Source organism: Serinus canaria, chromosome Z, assembly GCF_022539315.1.
Source record: "Serinus canaria isolate serCan28SL12 chromosome Z, serCan2020, whole genome shotgun sequence".
NCBI classification, from domain to species: domain Eukaryota; kingdom Metazoa; phylum Chordata; class Aves; order Passeriformes; family Fringillidae; genus Serinus; species Serinus canaria.
In genome coordinates this window covers 65,862,673-65,884,795 of record NC_066343.1, presented here as the reverse complement: position 1 = coordinate 65,884,795, position 22,123 = coordinate 65,862,673, and the positions used below count along the sequence as shown (strand labels likewise).

Here is a 22,123-nt window from a genome sequence, read left to right as displayed (position 1 = left end):
GCACTTAATTTTAAGGAGAAATAAATGCAGTCTACTGCCTTGTGCCTTGGCAGAGTCCAGCTGTCTAAAGGAAACACAAAAGGTACCTACTTCAGGACAAAGTGTGGTGTTTCCAGAATAAACACTTGCGGGATTAACACCAGACTGTGACTCTACAGAAGATCTGCAATGAACTTCAATGTCTAACAGAAATGTTAGAGAAGTCACAGGCTCTTCACTTTGGATATAGTGGAATAGAGGCTCTTGAAAAACATGTGCATGCAGTATCCACGGAAGCCTTAAGAGCATCCAGACATTAAAGTCACAGAAACCTGCTTTGGGATGGCTGAGGAAAGCTGAAGGTGCAGCTAAGAAAAAAATTCAAAATTCTGACACAGTGGCTTGCTGACACCCTGGAAATACAGGTATATGAGTGCTGTTTGGGCCAAGATGTTCCTGTCACCACCTCAAAGGCCCTGGTGACCCCCACATTGGAGGCAGGTCCTAATTTGAGATCTCTGCGTGCTTTTGGGAGTCAGCTGGCCAAACATCAAACACCTGCAGCAACCCAGATCCAGGGGCAACAGGATATGCTCCATGGAGAAGAGCAAATGGAGGTGAGCCGGATTTTCTTAAAGAAGCAAAATATTATGTAATAGCCCCTAAACCTCTTCTGTGATCAAGGCAGAATGAAGAGTCCAACTGATAAATGAGTTCCACTCTCATTTCCCTGAAGTTTCCTGTTTCTTTATCTGCAAGAGCTCCATTCCATGTTATTAACAAGGACAAAATAAGGAACTCAAGCCAAGAGATAATTTTCAAGAAATCCCAGACACACAGATAGGACAGAGATGAGAGGTACACAGGCTGTGCAGGCAGGAAGGAGAAGAGGCTCAGAACAGCCTGCTTTACTTAGCATGTAATTTTAAGAAAATGGTTTTGGCCGAAACTTAGGTAACGTCTGCATGAATAAATACTCATCTGCACACTGAGTGACAGTGACAGTACAAGCAAATCATTAATTTGGTCTATACTGTGCTGATTTGCCACAGATTTATGGCAGCTACTGATATATTTCCCCTCGCTGTGCATTAAATTTAGAGCAGCAGAAGTGCCCACGTGATTCCCTACGGAAAATACGCCCTTTTCACGCAGCACTTGCTCAAACACTCGTGGATGTGCATTAGTGAGACCACCCAGGAGATGTCTGTACCTTGCTAGAGACCACCAGCTGCACCAGGCCAGCGGCCGAGCGGAGAAGGGCCACGGCGTCCTGGTGGGAGAGCCCCACCAGCGACTGCCCGTTGATCATGAGGAGCTCATCGCCGGCCATCAGCCTGCCATCCCTGCAGAGACAGAGTGGGAACATGGAGCTGCAGGGTGGTTCTATCACAGTGCCCGGCTCCGCTGGAGCGTGGTGGGATGTGGAGGCATGGACGACATACGATCTCACTATGCTGAGCTTGCACTGATCAGTGCTGTATTACATTCTAGAAAAAGTGGCTCAGAAAGGAGCCCACCTGAAATCATTGTTATAACATGGGGAATTTCAGAGGGGAATCTCGCCCTCTTTGTAGGCTGAGACTCCACAAGTCCTCTCTGTGACCCATTGGATTAGGTAAGGGAACAGCAGCAAGCTCCATCTCCACCTCATTAGGAACAGCAGGGCAGTCAGTAAGCAGCCTGGGGCTACACAACTAGTCCCATGGGAAAGGCACATCTTCCAAAAATGGCCTTGGGGGAAAAGCCCAACAAGCCATCAGTCTCCCTGGTTTTCCCTCCACCACCAAGGAAGTGCTTGATCTGTCTACAGTTTGGACAAAACCTTCTAGAAGAAGCTTCAGTGATCAAACACAAAAATAAATTTTTAGTCTGACAATGCCATATTCTCACCCTCACACCATGGGAGGGCAAAACCCCGAACTCCTCTCATGAACCCAGATAACAGCGATGGCTGTGGTTATCCCATCCCACCCACCACCGTGAAGGCACCACTGTCACCTCACCTGTGTGCAGAGCCGCCTTCCTCCACATGGGTGACGATGATGCTGTGAGGGGACCGCTTTGACCCTCTGCCTCCCGTTATCTGGATTCCCAGCCCGTCCATCCCCTTCAGGATGTGCATCTTCCATACGCGGCAACCTTCTCGCTGAGAGAAAACGTGCAGAAAGTCCTTCAATTTGGATTTGGAACACCAAGAGAGGGCTGTGAGGGTATGGGAGGGAGCTATTTAGTGCCTAGCTGCCCATCACCACACACCTGTATAGCCCAGGCTATACTGGTGTTTCTGCTGAGCTTTGCTATGTTAGCTGTGGTCCAAGCGAAGGAGGTAGAAAGGAGGAGGCAGCACAGAGCAGGGTCAGCACGTAGCAGTTTCCTTGCAGGGGTGTTTGCAGCTTTTCTGAGCCATGCAGGCTCTCAATGCCCTGATCCTTTCCGGAGCAACCAGCGGCCTCAAAGCCCTTCGCCAAAACTCAAGGATGAGCCGTGCAGGGCTGCAGAGGACCAAGACATGGTTCAAGGGGGACCTTGGACATCAGGAGGTGCATCTGCTGTTGCAGGAGGGACCAGACTTGCATCACACAGCAGTGCTTCCCTCTCCAGAGGGGTTTGCAGGATTTGAGACACAGGAAAAAAACCACCAACTTCAAATTATCAGCTGCCAATCAAGTATTTCTTACTGGGCAGCTGTGGCACAGATTGTAAATAATAAATTTACCCACTGTGGAGAATAATTTTCAGTATAAGCAAGGTAATAAGCAATGTTCAGGACACCTTTATTGGTTTTGGTTATTTTTAATTGATGTAAAGATTTAACCAAAAAGCAGTTTACAAACTTCAGAGCAATATGAAATGTAAAACAGAAACTAGCTCCCATGAGTCCTACTGGCAGGACTGGGCACAAGGAAACATAAGTGTGACAGTATCAGCAGAGCAAAAAAGGAAAGAGAAAAACAAGCAAGCAAGACAAGTAAGGCAGTTGCCAGGATGCTGTCAGAGAGGGGAAGAACCAGGACTACAGGACTATGATTATGAAAAACCCTTGGAAGTTTTCAAGCTTCTAAGACAGCAAAATGCACAATTCAGAGGCAATTTTTAAGCCATGTGTTGTAGTCACCAGGCACCAGGTCAGCTATTTCTGACTGGGTGTGTTATGCACACAAGTAACATTCTCGCACTACCCAAACGCCCAAGTAGCAAAGATGATTAAAATTTCATAGCAAACTGTGAAGAGCATGCACAAATTCCTGCTTGTTTCTGAGAAGGAGAACTGCTAAATATATCGGCAAACCCAAGGGCTGTGGCAGCAACCTGCAGATTTTAGGCCGCTGTTGTTCATCACACTATTAAGTGAAGAAAATGTGGAGGTTTTTTTTCACTTGATCCCTGAAACTTTTAAAATATTACTTTTTCAGGTAAAGGAACAAAGAGGTCAGTAGCTACAAGAATATAAAGTAAAAAATAACAAGAATAATTAATTATTATTACTCTTAATAATAATAATAAATTATTATCTGTCTAATACTAACATTACTAATGTTAGCATGAATATTAATAATAACAACAACTATGATATTAATGAATCCCAGCCCTTAGACCACAGGTAGGAGAAACAGAAAAACCAAACCAGGTTCCATAAGAGGTGACCCAAAATCTGAGCCTGAAAACATAGACCTGTGGGTAATCTGTTAACTTAAAAGTCTTGCAGATGGGCAATATCCCAGCAGGTTTAACTGGTATCTTCAATGCCTTTAAAAAGGCCCAGTCTCCTGCTGAATAACAGGACATGTCAGGACAGAGGATGCTTTAAAATAAATTAGAGTGACACATGAGACACTGTGTTAAATGCAGGGGCAAGAGTCAACTATATTTATCTAGCTAAAAAACAGAACTGAACTACAGCATGAAAATGCTCTGGAGAAGTTTTATTGCTGTGAAGTACCTTGCACACATAATGAAGACAGTACAGCAGAGAAATACAATCTCTCTACCTCCACCAACCAAGCCCAGGCTGAAAGGATAACCATACATTCTCCCTATAAGATGCCACTTTAAATGTCCCTTTGTTAAAACCCAGTTTGGAAGCAGACTTTCCAATAAAATTTAACAATGCAGTCATAAAATTGCCTTTAATGACTTGGAAAAGCTTTTTGGAACATAAGTTACACCAAGGCCCATGATGTGCCTGGCTTGCACTCTTCAGTGCTCTTCTCTATCACAAATTTTATTGCAAAAATTCCCAAATTTATTCTTAACTGACCAACTCTGAAATAATCATATACAGAGCACTTAATAAGAGCAAACAGCAAGACTCTACTGCTCCTGATTCAAGTACCAATCTCATTCCCTTTTAAAGCCCACTAAAATCAAAAGCTGTTGCAAAGTAATCAAAAGCACTTGCAAAGTAAAGCACTGCTCAGTGTAAACATGGGCAAAAAAACACATCCACAAAGACAACAAAACCATCTGGCACATGCCCAAATGTGTATTTCTTTCACTCATTTTCAAATGCCACTGCCACCAACCCCTGTGTAAGAAAATGCTGTCCCTTCAGTCCTTGGTCAGCTGAAGAGATTTCATTGGGAATAAACAAGTCAGTGTTGTCAGCTGGAAATCAGAACCCCTCACTGTTCTTTCCCTTTCCTTCATAAAACATTCATAGCTTTTCACTTAACCATGCACTGAAAGCAAACGCCCCCCACCAACACACATGTACCTCTGAGGGATGTCACTCCCAGATTTTGAAAGCTATGTAAGAAAGAGCAGACTGCCAGCCCTTCCTTGAGGCCTTGGGAGAAAGGGGGTGTCCAGCAGAATCCTCCTTCCCTCCCCATGAAGCTGCTGTGTTCTCTCTACAGAGCAGCACAGGATACTTTACGGCTGGCTAAAAATGGTGCTGCTTTGAACGTACATCTTAAGTGAATCCATCACAGGAAAGATTTAATAGTAAAGCTGTGCCAATTCTAAGGATTTATAAATGCATTTAAATTTTACTTAAAGCTGGTTTTGTTGAGTTACTGGGGACTCCCAGGTTAAACTACACAAACTTTAAATGCTTTAAAAAATAAGAAAAGAAAAAAAAGTAGTAATGAATATGTTTATTTTTGAAAATTGTTGAAGTATCCTATTTTAAAGCTTTCCTTCATGAACAAAAAGACTACAAGTTCACTTAGTCTTTAAATGAAAGCTAGAATTCTGGTGCATTCACTCCACTCCAGAGACTTGCAATACCCAAAGGAAACTCCAAGTGTAGTTAGTTTTGGCATTTTGCAGGTCTGATGTCACTGCCCTTGGAGCCTGCTTAATCCCTGCCCAGAGGATGAGTTTAAATGCTGACTGCTCTTCTTTGATCGGCTGCACGATTCCGGTTGCTGCTCAGCTGCTGTCAGTTCCACATTTCTATTAACATCTGAATTTTCCCATCCTCCCAGAATAATTCTCACAGCTTCACTTATAAATAACTCAGAATAACCTCCTCCCAGCTTTGTTCACCAGTGACACAAGAAATCTGTACATGTGTGCTCACAGCTCTTGGTGCAAAAGCACTTCAAACACAAAGCAGAGATGTGCTGATGCCAGCTCAGTCTCAAACCCCAGAAATCCTCATCAAGAACAGAGAGCAAGGCACTACCAGCTCCTACCACAGCTAGGGACCAGGTCATATCCAGCCTTGCTTACTCCTTAGGAGACTGAACTGTATTCCTTAGCCAAAGGCAGGTCACAAGCACCAGGCGCAGCACTTGAGGACAAGCTCCTGACCTAACAGGATGTTACCATCTGCTATGCAACACTTGGCTTTTGCTACCATGTATTTGCTTTTGCAAATTATTATAAATTGTAACTACTTCTGTAGATGAAGTGCAAATCGTAATTGCTTTGTGAACAGTGTAACTAAAACTGCCCCTAAAGCAAGGCTATCACAAGATGTAAGTGTGCTTGCAAAGGATGTATCACAAGATACAACCACTCTTGAAAAATGTATAACCGAGACAGCACCGGCAGAGAACAAAATACCACGAAAGGAGTCTAAAGTGGCATCAGAAGACCACCCAGGACTGTCCCCCGATGGACCCTTGGAGACTGTAGCTGTGGACTCACACAATGCTGCAGCAACCCGAGGCGGATTGTGGTAAACTGCCTCTGAAAACGTGCAAAGTCACTTGAGAAAGTAACACAACTGCAACAGTATAAAGGACACCTGGCTAAAAATTTGGGCGAGCCTCTGGCTGCTACCATGCACCCAGAGCTGCTACTTCTGCTTTATTGATCTGTCCCTTATTTTCCCTTATTAAACTGTTCAAATTTTGAGCAGTGAGCTTCGTTTCTCACCATGAGATGAATACTTGTATAAGACAATCCAAAGAATGCCATGCAATTCACCTGAGATTTGGCGAAGATGGACATTCAGAAAGACATGCTTACTTTGAGAGTTTCAAAGAAATAAGAAGAAAAAAAATCATTGTTAGAGACTTGAACAAACCTTAACTCTGCCCACAGACTTCACTTGTAATCCCAGGCAGCAACAGCCCTGCCTACATGGATTCCTCCCACCAAAGAATTTAATGGACACGATGAACCAACATTTGTCAAAGTCAGTCTTGGAGGATGAGATGAGATTGGGTCATCTCTTGAAATCCCTTCCAGGCTTGCATTTTTTTACTTCCCTCATACAGCAAGCAGAAATACAAATGGTCAAGTCAGGCGGCAGCTGGAGTAATGGCTAATTTCTGTTCTCCGCAGTTACATCACTCTTAGTGACTCAACTTTCCTCCCAACTTGGCTCTTTCAAGCAGGCAGCCCTTTGGACCAGATTTTCCCGCTTGAATCTGATCAACTTCAAAGGGTCTAGGTTACAAATAATTAAAATGTTTTAAAAGACAGTATGAATATTCTACTTGGATTAATTGTCAAGTGGGGGGCCCACAGGGGAAGGGTCATCTTATGTAACAGACCACAAGTGAGAATAGAGAATACAACTGGCAGCTTCCAGTGGGTCCCCACAGGCCGTTTTTTCTCCACCATGAAGCCATTGTACATCAGGCAGCCTCGTCTGAGAGCGAGCCTACATCTGGAATAAACTAAGAGTGCTGCAGATCAGAAAGGGAGCATGCTGCCAGTGCGACATGGGGAAGCTCGCCTTTCTCCTGCTCTGAGTGCACACCATCAAACACTCCATTTCATAAGCACATCATTAATAAAACAAAAAGGAACATTTTTCCTCTGAGTGTTGAGGAAAATAAATAAATAAATGAGCAAAAGACACTGGAGACATTCTTTCCTCTGCTTCCCCTTCACTAGCTAATTGCAGGGGATTTAAAAGGGGTTTGACTTATTTTGACTGTGCTGTGTTCAAGAAGCTGCAAATCTGTATATACAAAAGAAAAAAAATTGCTTTGAAATCTTTCATAAAAGACAAGCTTGGCAGGAGCAAGGTGTAAACAAATGGAAAACAGAAACACCGTAAGTGGTTAAAAAGCCAGACAGTAAAATGGAAAATGTAAAATAGTTGTCTATGAAAAAACACTTTCTGTCACAGCAGCAATTCAGATGAAGCTGATGTAAATAGGCAACAATTTTAAAACAAAACCAGAGATAAGTCCTGATAAGAATATCAATAACCATGCAAAGTCTGTATGCACACACCACTGACTGACATGGACCTGAATGCAGCCGACGGGATGACTCCCTCCCTCCGCAATTCAACGTGGACTTTTACTGTCTGTCTGCAGGGACCAGTTCCCACTTACAAACTTCTCAGGGTCTCCCATTAGGAGCAGCAGAAGTAAGCAGTGAGATCTTCCTCACCAGCTGCTCTGGAAACACAACATTTAACAGAAATTTCCAAGTTCCATGCATTATAAAAATTTACTTCAATAAGCTTCACAGCAGCTGGCAACCAGCATGCTGATCACACAGAGCTGAAAACCAGCATAAAATGCCCCGAACAGAAAAGCACTACATTATACCTGTAGTACAACAAACCCTCTCCACATGAACAGGGAGAACATTGGGATGGTCCCAGCACACACCACTGCCCAGCATCCTTTACTGATGTGAGATTAATTAAAAGCACTACTCCCAGCTCCCTGCCCCACCCTGGATCACATCATGCCTCCTCCCACTATTCCCCATTCCCCAGCAGGCAGGTGGGACTGACAGATGGGTAGCTGGGGAATTAACTTGCACCATCACATACCAGGTGAGCAGCTTGAACGCATCAGTCTTAAGATACAGTCAAAAGCCATCACTCTTCACATCTCAGATATTAATGTGAATGACTCAGCACCAGAAAATCATGCCAAAATCTAATTTTTGCAGATTCATAACAAAACAATTATTTCATTAGTGGATAATGAGTGTATTTTTTATCTGATCTTAGCCATGTTATTTTTAAGGCTGATCTGAAAGCAGCTTAGCCATGTTATTTTTAAGGCTGATCTGAAAGCAGGACTCCTGCTTTCATCTACTACCCAGGGTTTTTGTTTTCATTGATGCACAAGCAAGCTAAACAACTCCAAGATAAATCAAAAGCAGGGAAGGAAAATAATCTTAAATTTCTTATCAATAAGTTAGTCCAAGACAGGAGTTTCTTTGTCCATCCTTGCTGCCTATGAAAGTTTCTTAACGCTGAACCACTGAAGCCTTCGGCTTCTGCCTCTGGGTGATGCAAGCCATACAGTGTGTCTCCTATACAACTTAAAAGAGGGGAAAAATCCCCAAACTCAACAGGAATCACACAGTATTGATGATATAAATTCTCCATGTCCTCAAAATAGGAGCCAGAAGCACAGACACAACTGTGATTTCATTCAAGTGTTCGTTTCTGATCTCACAAGTCCCCTTGTTAGGACAAATAGCCATAAGACATTTGGCATCTTTTCACTAAAATGTGTGTACTTCCCCCATGAAAAGAGAAGTGTCCTAGGGGATGAAGCCTGGGGAACAGTAAAAAGCAAAAACATACTCTCCCCCAAACACAAACACAAACACATAATTAAAATACACAAAACAGGCAGCACAGCAGAGTGGATGAAAATTTCACGACTTTAAGCAAGACTGTCACCCAGGCATCCATCTCCCCAGACAGACTGCTTGTTGACATCATTTCCTTGGCAAGGGCTTAAACATTTTATCAGCCAGTGCAAGCACCTGAACTATACCATCACCCCTCACAAAAACCTGCTGGAATCATTTGTCATCCTGAACTATCTGGATTGCACCTCTCTGAACTGTTCCACTCTTGCCATCAGTTGAATCATTATTGTGAGATCAGACAAAGGATTTTCTCCTCTGTCTCTGACCTTAGGGGGTTTCTGCCTGGCAACTGCCCCCGAGGAGGCTCAAGGCTTTCAAGGGCTACAGGTGTTTGCACTCTATTGAGTACTTCACCCAGTCTCATGCTCTTGGTGGGCTTTTGGGAATGGCTGGGTGCTTAGTCTGAAGTTTCTGAGAAAACACCTTTGCAGCCTGCAGCAGATTAAAGCCCAGCCTAGAGTAGGTCACAACACAGTGACGTCAGCTAAAGAGGGGTCTCAGGGGGACTGGTATTACATCTGTTCACAGCAGGAATCTTTAGGGTTTGCTCAGTGCTTTCAGCACTCTGCCTCAAAAATTAGGTGTATGTAGCTTTATAATTCCAGCAAGGGCCTGAAACATTACATCACCTAAGCAGAAAACATACTCTGTTTTTAGGCATGTCCACTTGGTTTCAACTATTCACACTTAATGATTAAAACATAAAATGGTGTGAACTTGAATTTCAGCTAAAGCTAGCCATTTGCATTTCAGTTGTGGGTTTGTTGTCTATGGCACACAAAATATTAAGAGAAAAGGCCCAAACACCCACTTTCTGTGTGGCTGAGAAATGCTTTCATAGGAGGGTTTTCACCTATGGCTTATGATAGCTGAGTATGGCTGAAACCCCCTGCAACAGAACTTTGAAGATTCCCGTGCTGCCTTTGGGGATAGCTCATTTCCAAGAGTAAAGACCTCCTTTCAAGGTGACACAGTAAAACCAACACATTATAACTTATCCATTACCAGACTATCTCTACATCCAAGCAACCCTGGAAAATTCAGTACAAAAAGAAGATAAAAGAACAGGTCGCTATTCAAAATTAAAGTCTACAGCAAAACAGCTGCAGCTATCACTTAAATCACAGCAAAGGCAGGCAGAATCTTAAGTCAGTTGAAAAAATTTGGCAGCAAGCAACTTATCCCCAGAAAATCAAGGTTCTTGTTGTTTTATGGCAAGGTGGAACATAACTGGCAGTGAAAATTATTAACTGTAATTTCACTGCTAGTTACATCAAAGCACTTCCTAAAACCCCAAGCAAAAATAAGGCCAAGTTTTGTCAGTGCTGTACAGCTGCAATTAAAAGACAGCCCTTGTCCCTAAGAGAGTTTACAACCCAAAACAGGCAACAAAGAGGGAAGACATGCTTATCACAGTGCACATTAAAACTTCAAGGCAGTAGATAGCCCCAGGATCCATGTTAATGACAGTTGGAAGAAAACACAACAGATAAAAAGATGTTAAGAATTGAATCAGATTCTAAAGAAGGCCTTTACATGACTAAAAGTATCTACATTAACACCTAAAACCAGTGTTATTTATGTCTAAACCATGCATCACATGAATCCCATAAAAGCCTTGATGAAACAGTAATTACTGCTTAGGCTGCCAAAAAAAATTGATGCAAAGCAACTTAGCTTCAGTAGCTTCACTGGACTACCTTGCTCACAGAAAGTTATACATTTTGGTACAGCAAAAGGGTGAGAATTTTTTTTCCCATCAAGTTTAACAAAATAGTAAAATGCTTAAAGCCATTACATTATCTCAAACCTCATGTTTTGATTCCTGTAATGTGCTATTACCCTTCCTCTTCTGCTTGGCAAGATAAGGAACATTTTCCACTAACCAAAAGTCAAGGTAATGCTGGCATTTACCAACACTAATTGGCAACTACTGCTGTAGAATGGCTGTCAGCCTTCCCTAACTGCAAAGTAAAATGCAATTCAAAAGCATTCATCCCTACCTGAAATGGGCCACGTCAGTAAGAAAGCAATAATGGGCCCAAAGAATGAAAAGAGCTGTTGATAAAATGTACCATGCAGTACAAAAGCAAGTCCTGGCTGGGCCTCTACATACAGACACGTCTGTGTGTACTTGTGCACAGGCTCACATGTCGGGAGAGGGTTGTGGTCCATGTAAGCTGGGCTCAGTTGGGCTGTAAGAGCAAAGCTGGCTAGGCAGGCACACTGCTCTGAGGACTGAGACCAGAGCAATGGGGTTAACAGCATGGAGCCAAGATCCTGAACCACTGCTATAACCCAGACCTGCCCAAAAACCTCTAGGAGGCACAGCATTAACCTCGCCTTCCCCTTTTTCTCCTGTAGTTAATAGATGGCACACTGACTTCATAAAAGCATCCCACAGTTTGCAGAATCACCAGATGCTAATCTGTTTCCATCCTGGAAAGGCATCCCACCACAACCCCACTTCACAGTGCCACCACCACCCAGGAAACCCTGAACTCCTCCCCTGCCATGTATATTTGCCACTGGAGAAATACTGAAATGCACAGCCCCAGCCGTCTCACCTGCCTCCCTTAACTAATAAAGCATTTTCTCTCTGCCTAATATCCTTTACACAGTTTCCACCAGTCACTGATAAATCTGGATCTGGATGTAAAGACCTTAATAATTTGGATGCTTATAAAGAAGAAAATTCAAGGTCATTTTGGGGGTGTCTTGTTTTTGCTTTTAACAGCTGGGTTTTTCAGGGCTTTCAGAGCATCCTGCTGGGGATGGAGCAAGCCAAGGTGGCTAGTCTATTCTGGTATAACTCATCTTTGTCCAAGCTTCCTCTGGCTTCTTCAATGAAAGCCAAACATGAAAGCCAAACTTCTCATCATGCCAGCAAAACCTGCATCAGTTTAAGTCCCCTCTGACAACCAGACTCCAGCCCCTCACACTCCTAATCTGGTTTTGCAAACCTCAGTCCTACTTCTCATCCCTGCCCATGCCAGCTGTGTCTGGCCGTTTCTGGAACCTCCTTAGGGGCTGAACAACAACAGAAAGCAGCTCACAGATCTTCCAAAAAGACCAGGGCAGAGAAACTGAGAACAAAACTGATACTGTCAAACACAATGAAACCACAGGACTGGTATATTGGGAGGAAAGCTCACAGTTTCCTTTTCTGTATAATTTTAGGGGACTCCAGCAGCCCCTTCCCATACTTTTCTTCCATCTGTGCTTGTATAACTACCCTGCAAAACTACACCCTGTCTCAGGTCACTGAATAGAAGAAGTAAGCTTTGATATCTGTGTTTAAGCTCCCAATCTTCACAGGATATGATGGGTCATTACTCCAGCTCAGAGAGTGCCTAATCTTAAATCACTGCCCTTGACTCCCACTGCTGCCAGCCTGGGTCCTCTCCAAGGTCAGGTCTGCTTCCCAGATCTTAGAGATCTGTCAGGCAGATACACGGCTTTGCTGCTTTGAATCCCCACATTTTTAAAAGACATTTAGGTTCATCCTAAAAATATTGCAGCATAACTTAACCACCTGTAAACATTAAATGCTGCCTGCTAATTGACAGGTACAATATTTACTGAGGGTTACACACCAGCAGACAGCCTAGCAGATTTGTTTATACACAAGCGATAGCAATGCCAAGTGCAAGGAGAGACAGATCAAGATCTGAGAGATGAAAGCAAGCCTGAAGAAGGGGACTGGCACATGCACACAAACCAGTAACACAGGAATCTCCTGGCAGGTTCACTTGACAAACAGTATTCATCTCGCCTGCCGCTTCATGATCCAGCATTGCTGTTATGAGCAGCATGCAGAGATAAAATGGGAGACAAAATGGCAGAACAACCCCACGCTTGTGGGAGAAGCACCCTGAAAGTAAAAGGCACCGAAATGGAGTGTAGATGACTCAACAGCTCGCCCAGCACAACATCCCCTAGGCACTGGCTGTGAGCTGGCCACTGGGATCAGCACAGCAGTGGCTGAAGACATGCAGGTCATGTCTTGTCTCTCAACCTCTTGTCCCCTATTTTGGTTACAACTTCCAACTAATTTCCTACAGAAAGGAAAAAAAATGAGCTTTCCTGAACTCCATATTTCAGTTTCAGTAAAGCTCTAATCTGCCTCCTGGGGTGGGAAAAGAGCGATGGAGAGCACCAGTGAGGTCCTCCCACATCCATGCTGGTCCCTGAGTGGCTTCTCAAAGCCTTTCCTCCCACCTGCAGCCATCTAGTCTGCCGCCTGCTGGGTCTCCCCCAAAAGCAAATATAGTGCTCCCCAAGGGCACATGGCTGACAACAGTGGATATTCAGTTAGTCAACATGTGGAGGAGATGGTGAGCATGGGGCAGGCAGGAGGGATGGAGCTGCTTTCCCCATGGAGAGGGTGCCCTGCCAATGCACCCTGTCCCTGCTTGGGAGGAGATAACTCATCCTGAGGCTACGGGAGGTTTGGTTTGCTCTTTGAAGCCTGGAAGGAGGCTGCAACTTCTGACAGGACATCCTGGATGCTGTTTTCAAAAGGCTCCTGACACAACTGGATCTCACATGCCTGAGTGCCAGGTCATGCTTTGAAAATGGAGCTGCAAGTGAGATCTGAGGCTTCCAAGCGTATTCATTCCTCGCCTTTTTTCTTTATTTTAACAGGAAACAAATAATTTTGAAAATTTTATTCACTGTCCCTATTCAATACTTAAGAAACTTAATTAAGCCACTCATTACTCTGATAGCAGCTGCCCCACAGCATCTGTAAGTGATGGGCCTCTATAAGCCCCCCTTGTCATTAAAAAGCAAAGGATGAACTAGGCGTGCATTCAGGCTCCAGATATTCACATTTCTCCTCATTCAAATGTCAGGAAAATGTAATTAGTACTGACATAGATGGAGGTCATATTTCCAAGCAAAATATTAGGGGGGAAGGAAATTAAAAAAAAAAATAGAGAAGCAATTTTACTAAATGACACTACACCACAACTGAACAGATTACAGCTCTTGAATTTTTCCAATACCTCATCTATGTTTTTACATTTCACAAAGCCATCCTATATGTGCTTTGCATTAAAAATGTATTTATTGCTCACATTGATACATATATGTTCTGAATTTAACAAATCACTCCTCAGACCAAAATTACTCAAAACATTAAGGTAGCACTAGCATGAGATGGCTCTGGATCAAGAGTTTCTCTTTTTTTACGTATATATTTTTGGCTTTCCACTTCAAAAAAAAGTCTGATCAACTTCACTTACAACATGTGTTTAGACATCTTCAGAACAGATTCAAGAAGCCTTTATATGGACCAGAACTTTCAAAATACCAAATATTTAATTTATTTATTTTTAAGCTTTTAATGTTTTCTTTCAGAATGACTACAGTCATGAGGCTTTCAAGACACACACACACTAACACCCTACCCTTTTTGTTGCACCATAGAATCCAGTATGTCTCACTGATGCAAAGAGCAAGTTTTTGCAATTAGGCTTCTTTAAAAAACAGAGGTTTTTTTAATTGCTTTTAACTCTTACAAAGTACTTTAAATTAAATTACTGTAACATTACAACCACAATCACCACTACCCTGCGAGTAGTGCTGAGGAGCACTAATTCAGAGGGCACATTTAATTCCCTGCTTTTCTCCACAGAATTCAGTGATGAGATGTCCACTCGCAGTGCTTTGTTACCAGCTTTGAAGTCTTAAAACCTAAACCAGCTGCTGGAGCCAGCCCCAAGCCCAGCAAAGCAGCCTTCATCTGTTTATTCTATCAGTGCCTCTGGAAAGATTGGCAGACAGTGCTTCTGGTGATAGATGCGTACTGAAACCTGATCAAGGCTTGGGTTATTTTCCTCCATCCAGCAATGCTGCAATTCCAGACAGGCAACAAACCCCAAGATCTCCATTAGGACGAAGAAAGAAGCAATGAAAGCCCCAATCCCACTGTCGTCCCAAACATTAACAAATTGTCTATCTCATCAACTCTGAGCAAAATCCACAATTACTTCCATGTGGTTCCCAGACACTGGCCAAACAAGTTTCATATCACAAGTACATGCAATGTGGTCTGGTGTATCAAAAAGGGAAGCTTCAATCCCAATGTTAACATGAATTGTAAGGTGACATCAAGTCCAGGCAGAGCTAAACATGAAGCTCCAAAGGACAAAAATTACCATCTTCTACTGACACCTCCTGCTCCAGTGTTGTAGGGTCATCAGTTGTCTCAACAAAAAAATTCTGAGGCCAACCCTGGCAGGTCAAGAGATAAAAGGACCTACCCGCCATCAGAGATGGAGTATGACAGAGGTTTCCAACAATTACTATTTAACTCTTCAATCCTCCTGCCCCCCCGTTTTAGATGCCACCCCACAGCCGGGAGCCCTGACAGCTAATATTGTCACCTACAGGCTCAGCCCAAGGTCAGAGCACTGAAACCAGAAAATTGCTTGAGAAATCAACCTAATTTGCTTGCACACATGCTGCTTTCTTCTCTAGAAGAATTAAATCAAACATACCTGGGCAGCCTGGTCACCAATGTCTGGCATGCCATCATCTGACAGCCGGCCCCGGTACAGTGCCCCAGTGCCCTGGTGCTGCTCTTCCCCATTGCTCTCTGCTTCAGAGGTCTCTGGCTGAGCAACCTCCACCTCCATCGGCGTGCAGTGCCCATTCCCGTGCTCTGAGCCCAGCTTCTCCTTGCTGTCCTTGCTGCCCGGCGTCCTGGTGATGACCCCGAACTTCCTGGTCCTTTTCCCATTTTGAGCAGCTCTGTCTCTGGGCTCAGGGCTGGGCTTGGCTTTGGGGTCGCAGCTGTTGCTGTTGTTGCCGTTGGAGGGAGGCAGGGGTGCTTTGCGCTTGATGCGGCGCAACATGATCAGGTAGACAAAGCCGCCATTCCAGCACTGCTCGGCCAGGTAACTGCAAGGAAAAGGATGTGTGAGGACCACTGACCACTCGTCCTGCAGTGCCCACATCCCACCCCAGCATCCCAACTTGCTGCGCCCTGTAATGTTCATGCACTGTCTCAGCCAGCTGATTACCAGGTGTATGGACATGTTAGGATAATGCGAGGAATTGGCAAATGCTCTTTCCTCAGTATCTGAAGAAAATATCAGGAATAATTAACAGCCCTACCAGCCACCCAGGCTGATTCCACCACAGCATAACACGACAGCTGATAAATGCCACCAGATATGACCTCTATATCTGCAGTGCAGCAACATGTAAAGGTGAAGTAAGGAAAAGAGAGCAGAGAATGTTTCCAGCAGAGTATTAAAATAAAGAAATATTTTCTAAAAATAGGCAGGACTCATTTGTGCAGAAGCCCATAGAGCATCTGCATCTGAAATGAGCTTCCTTAATGAAACTAATCTTCTACTTCAGCATATGTACATGCTTTGAAGGCCACTGGGAAAATAAAAAAATCAACCACTAGGGTAAGCAGGCACAATACCAATGGCCCCAGTACAGCAAGGCACAGCACTACAAAGCCTCCCAGATGCTTTACAGAGATTTGGAAATCAGGTGGGTTTCCTTCATACAAGCATATTCTATTCAAAACAGGGGCCAAGTCATCTCAGTTGTGCAAGGAGCAGCCCCCAGGTTTTCCTACCAGAGCAAAGCATCACTTCCCCTCCCAAAGTCTCTCGACATGCCTTGGAGGAATTAACATTTCTGCTTCAAACAAACCCTCTGTGACCTTACAGAAACTGCACCCACTGATGCAAAAGGGGTATCTAACTTCATGCTTCTTTTAGGAAAGGATATACCTCAACCCAAATTCTTGAAATATTTGGGTTCTGAGCCAAGGGCGTAACCAACTGAGAGTACAAACAAGCTGGAATTTGTACATAGCAGGTTTGTATGTGCCCTTTCACACTAATTTAGGCCCCAAAACTATATTGCCTTTCTTTCTAGTGAAGGTAGCCAGAATGAATTTCCCAGAGCATTAAATAAGCCTGTGCTGCAGCTGCAACCAAATGAAATCTTCACTAATACAGAGCAGTTGCTGAACCTACAGCTTTTAGGTGTGGAGTTGAACCACAGGTTATAAGAGAAAATAGCACAGCAGAGAGAGGAGGAACCACTCAGGAGTCTGCCACCAAGTTTTTTCCTTCCCTGCTGCTTGTAGGCCAATTTTCCATTTCCCTTTCTTAAAAGTTGTTTGGCCATAAAATAAATCTTTCAAACTTAATCCTGCACAGAGGTGACTTAATGGCAAAACAGGAAAAGCAGCTACGATAACCCCTGAAGCAAAGGAGTGAGGAAAGCACTGTCAGCTACTCAAAGTAAGCCAGACCAGCCTGGCAGTGGCTGGAAGTAATATGATGGGTGTGTATTTCTGTCCAGGGACAAGGGCTGGTATTTTCACTCCACTTCTTTGCAAAGCTTCGATGTCCCCCACAGACAACATCGGCATTCAAATCACTTATGTTTAATTAGGAAGACTGATGTTTAAATGAATACCACAACTAAATAACCTTAAAAGCAGCCCTGGAGCCACAGATGGGAAGGACAAGTATGCTTGCTGTGCCAAAGTTCCCAATGAATATAAATTGAACTCCAACTCCCTGGACAGTCCTTTCAGTTTTCACCAGGCAATCCTTTTTTCCCCTCCCCTTCCCCAGACATAAAGAATATTTAAATAAAGCCCTAAACCTATCTTTTTCCAAATGGCTGAAAGCAGACAGCCAACAAGCCCCGCCAGTTGGGAAGTCTCTGCAGCAAAGGTCAACTGCGTGGGTGGCCACAAGGTGACACTTGGCTCTGGGAGACACATGAAGCTCACAGGACCTGAAGGGTTAGCATAGAAAAAAAAATCCTGAGCTAACATGGAAGTATTTTTGATTATCAAGTTAAAAGAAGAATTCTTTTAATCAACTGAAAAGGGGCAGTTATGTTCCAGAAACAATATGGGCTGCCTGTTTTTCACATTTATCTTTCAACTCAAATTTCAAGGCAGCCAGTAAAGTTGATTAAAATTCATGACTTTTGCTTGCAGCAATACCAGTGCACTCTGATCCATCACACATAAGCCTGATAGCACTGTTTCTCTTGGCACATGGAAACAGGAAAGCAGCTCCTCTTCCCATAGTTGTGTGCCTTACATGGGTGCTGCCCACCCTGTCTTTATGCAGTGTCAACTCTGCCTGATTCGTTTCTGTGCAGGTGCATGTATATGGGGTGTTTTGAAACACCAATCTCTGAACTAATTACTGATGTATTTTTTAATGCCAGCAACCAAGTTCGTGCATATCAACTACTTGATTTAGGAAGTATGGAGAACAAGAGGGAACTTTGCATACGTCCAAATAAAGTAATTCTAAAGAGGCAAAAAAAAATTTACTATTTCACCTCCACTCATGGCCCATTTATTCTGTTCATAAAGTGTAAAGCTGTAAGAGAAAAGGAGGGTTTTTTCCTATTCTTCCTATCCACTCTTCATACATAATCATCCCTTCAGTCTGGAGCAGGGTTACAGCAAATGGTTATAGATGCAGCTGCACTGAAGTCAGCAGAGCTGTGTTGATTTACTCCATATGTTGAGATGGCCTGCATGTTCCAGGCATGCAGCCTGTAGTAACTCATGGGCTTATGTTTTGAGTACTTCTCAGCAGCTCAAAGAACACAGTAAGTTTCCACACACACACAAAAAAAAAAAAAAAAAAGAAAAGAAAAGGAAAAAAAAAAAAAAAAAAAAGGTGTTCTCTAGGTCAGAGAGCAGTCACCTTTGCATGGCAGCAAGTCACTGCATACACCGGATCGTGTCGGGTATTTCCGGACAGGCTAAGTCTTGCTGGGACCAGGGATGCATTAAGTGGCACCATTATCTCAAGAGTTTCTTTCAAACCAAAGACCAGGAAAACTAGCACTGATAGAACACTAAACTCATACCACAAGATAGGAGACAAGTCGAAAATAATATACTAAGAAATTGTGGTCATTTTATTCCAAGGTGGGGATGATAACCAAGGAGCCTGATCCACCTGCAATTTATACTAAGTACATGCCAGCTACTTGGCTGGCTTCCTTCTCCTTTGCCACTTCTTTCCTGCTTAAGTAAAAAGCAAAAAAATAAACCACAAGGGAAGCACAGCAAGCTCTCAACACTGTGCAAAGAGCAGGTAAGGTTGTATTAAATGAGTGAGAACCTTCATATTTTACATTGTTTTCTATCAATCCAGGAGCATCCCATGCCAGAAGGGAGTAGTGGGACAGACTCAATAAAATGTAATTATACAGTCTCTGGACAGCAGAATACTGCAAAAATATGGAAAGTACTTCAAATTCCCCTTCTCAAGGGGTTTAAAGTGTGCAATGCAGAAAAGTTGGGTTTTTTAGATTTGGTCCCTATAGAGCACTTGCAGAGATTTTTGCAATCAATACACCAACAGTGTCTCGGGGAGCGCAGGATCAGAGCTGATGAGCACACACAGCAGCTCTCAACACAGATGTGGAGAATCAGCATTAACCTGCTAATTGTCACTGAGCTTGAACACAGACCTCAGCTTGGATGGAGAAGGTGTGTGGACAAAAAAGCATCCCTAATTCAGCTTTGATTTATCTAAATTTATTGGCAAATGAGATTCTCTGTTCTCACTTTGGTTTGCAGAGGACAGAATACGCTTTGGTGAAAGCTTTGGATCTCATACACCAGCTAAGAAACCTTGAGCAGATATTCCAGCTGCCACCAAATCACATCACATAACAAATCCTATTATCACTATTTTAAGAATGCAAGAGATTTTCCTAGCTGACCATACATCTGTCAGTATCAGTTACTAAACCAAAATATTTTACCAGCAGAACACCCATCCACACTTTCTGTATTTTCCACTCTTTGCAAGGTAGTGTCAAATCTCCCTGGCACAGCTGGGAGTCCCCTCAGACACTGCAGCATCATCTCCACAAACAGGATCTAAAAAAAAAAAATCCCTGAAATACTGGCTTGGAAACATTTCCCACTTGCATGCTCAGAAGGAAGGACCACCCAGCTGCTCCTGCTGCTTTGATCTCACCCTGGCACCAGTGCTGGTACAACCCCAACCCATATAAAATGTAACCCTTGAACAGTGGGGAAGACTAGTTCTTCTCTGTAGCAGAGAAACCATGAAAATGTTAATAATCCTTAAAACCAGAGAAAAATTGTTTTAGACTTGAAACAGAGTTGGAAAGTTACCTCTCGTGAAGCTCAACCACAGGCTGGAAAATGCAACCTGTAGCTGGTATCAAGGGGCATTTAATACCCTTTTTGTACCAGAGCTATAAAGACAGAGACACATGTTCACTTCCTTGGGAGAATATTTTGAGTTATTCAGGCAAATCCCATTTCTCCCCTACACAGCTGAACTGACTGCTGTGATCAGAAAAACTGATAAACTCACTGAGTTTATTCCAACCTCCCTGGCACACATGTGAAGTATCACACTCGGAAATAGTGCCTTAGACTAAGACAGTAATTTTGTCTTTTTTTACTTTTTTTTTTTTTTTGAGCCTGTGCTCAAAATAAATATAAAGGTTGTGTATAAATATAAAGGTTTTCTGACTTGACAAGAGCATGCTATGACAAGCTCTCTGTCACATCCTATCTCACTTAAACAAATACAGACAGCCACACTAAGCCATGGAAAATCAAAGCAGATCCAGCAGCCATAAGAAAGCATCTGGATCCACTTTAGGGTCAGAAATATTGAAGTATGTTTATTTTACACTAATAATACTATTTAGCATTTCTCGAGAAATCTTCATCCTGACAGATCAGAAAGTGCTTTGGAAATGATACACACAGTATCACTGACATCTCGGCAGCCAACCCATCATGCAGCTCACCAAGACAGAAACTGAGGCAGAAACTGAGCAGAAACCTCAGTCGAGACGACCACTTTCAGAGCCCCTGCCTAGCCCTCCTGGGACCTATAATGTCCTTTGCAGGACAGACAGACCATTTTTATGCTCTTCTCTAAAGGAGTTTGGCATGGTAAAATGTCTTGAAACTCAATCTTCTTCAGGCTGGAAAGATGAAGGGCAGTGCAGATCCTCGCAGAACTGAAACCTCCAGACCCAAGGGGGATTTTAAAAGCTAAACTTAACATTTCTCCATGATGTCTGCAAAGGAGCAAACTTGCTTTTCAGGTAAGGCAAATTAATGACTAACAGATAGTGACTGATGCTCCTGATGAAACCCTCACCTCAGTGCCGTCACTGTGCAGGAACATCTGTCCCACTAAGGACTGATTTTGGCAAGCACCAATGGGAATTTTCCAAAGATTGCCACATCCTCAGCCAGGAGTCAAGCCTGTCTTAATGTCTGCAGGCAAAAGGGAGCACCAACCTACAACCTACAAAGACCAGGGCAAACCTTGCTACATCCAAGCTTGCAAGAGGTTCCACCTCCTGAGAACTGCAAGGACACCTAATGACCAGCCCTCTCATCCACCTCCTTGGAGGAGGATTAAGCTCACCAGTCTTAGCAGAAAGCAACAGTGTTTGTAAACCTGGCTGTTGCTTCAACAGTCTTGGGCACAGAACTGAAGCACACCAGGAATGAACTTGATTCAAAATCTCGTCACCAACAAGCCCTTTCCTGCCCCAGGCTCTGCAGGCAATGGCACACACAAGAGACACAATGTTCTCTGCCTCACTTAATAAACTTGAGGAAAGGCAGAAAAGGCAAAGGAGAAGCCAGTTGTGGAGCTCAGCTACTAATCACACCCAGGGAGAGCATTTAAACAGCGCAAGGAACACAGAAGGTGCTCCCATCTCCCTTTTCAGGATGAGCAAACCTCAGCCCTCAGCTTGTGGCCAAGGTTAAGCAGCAACAGCCCTAAGTCTCACAGTGGCCATGGCTCTCTGTGGCACACTGTGTTTTTCTCAGGCAGTTTTCTAAAAACCAAAACTGAATCCAGTGTTTTTGTCTATGGCATGTTTTTCACAATTAAAATTAGAGCACAGAATGCAACTAGATTTAGCACAATTTTGAAGAAAAAACAACTTTGGAAGTTATGTTTCAAGGTATACTTAACAAGGCTGGCAGGAGGCCTTGGGAAAGACCTCCATGCACACTGTGAAATCCTGAACTGTCAGGAATGATGGAAAGGGAGTGGAGGGAGGATTGCTA

General features: G+C 43.4%; 1 protein-coding gene across 7 annotated transcripts in view; it reads right to left on the bottom strand.

Moving 5' to 3' along the window:
• The window catches only part of PDZD2 (PDZ domain containing 2), a 185,541-nt gene that overhangs the window by 50,090 nt on the left and 113,328 nt on the right, over positions 1-22,123 (bottom strand). For 5 of the 7 annotated variants that reach the window (XM_050986634.1, XM_050986633.1, XM_009097951.4 and 2 more), the window contains 3 exons: positions 15,522-15,924; positions 1,986-2,128; positions 1,193-1,325 (listed from right to left, as the gene is read on the bottom strand). In XM_050986634.1, the coding sequence (XP_050842591.1) occupies positions 1,193-1,325; positions 1,986-2,128; positions 15,522-15,924 (679 nt within the window). Of the gene's footprint in view, positions 1-1,192; positions 1,326-1,985; positions 2,129-15,521; positions 15,925-22,123 lie in introns of those variants that run through there. The other 2 variants (XM_050986638.1, XM_050986635.1) reach the window with 2 other exon arrangements.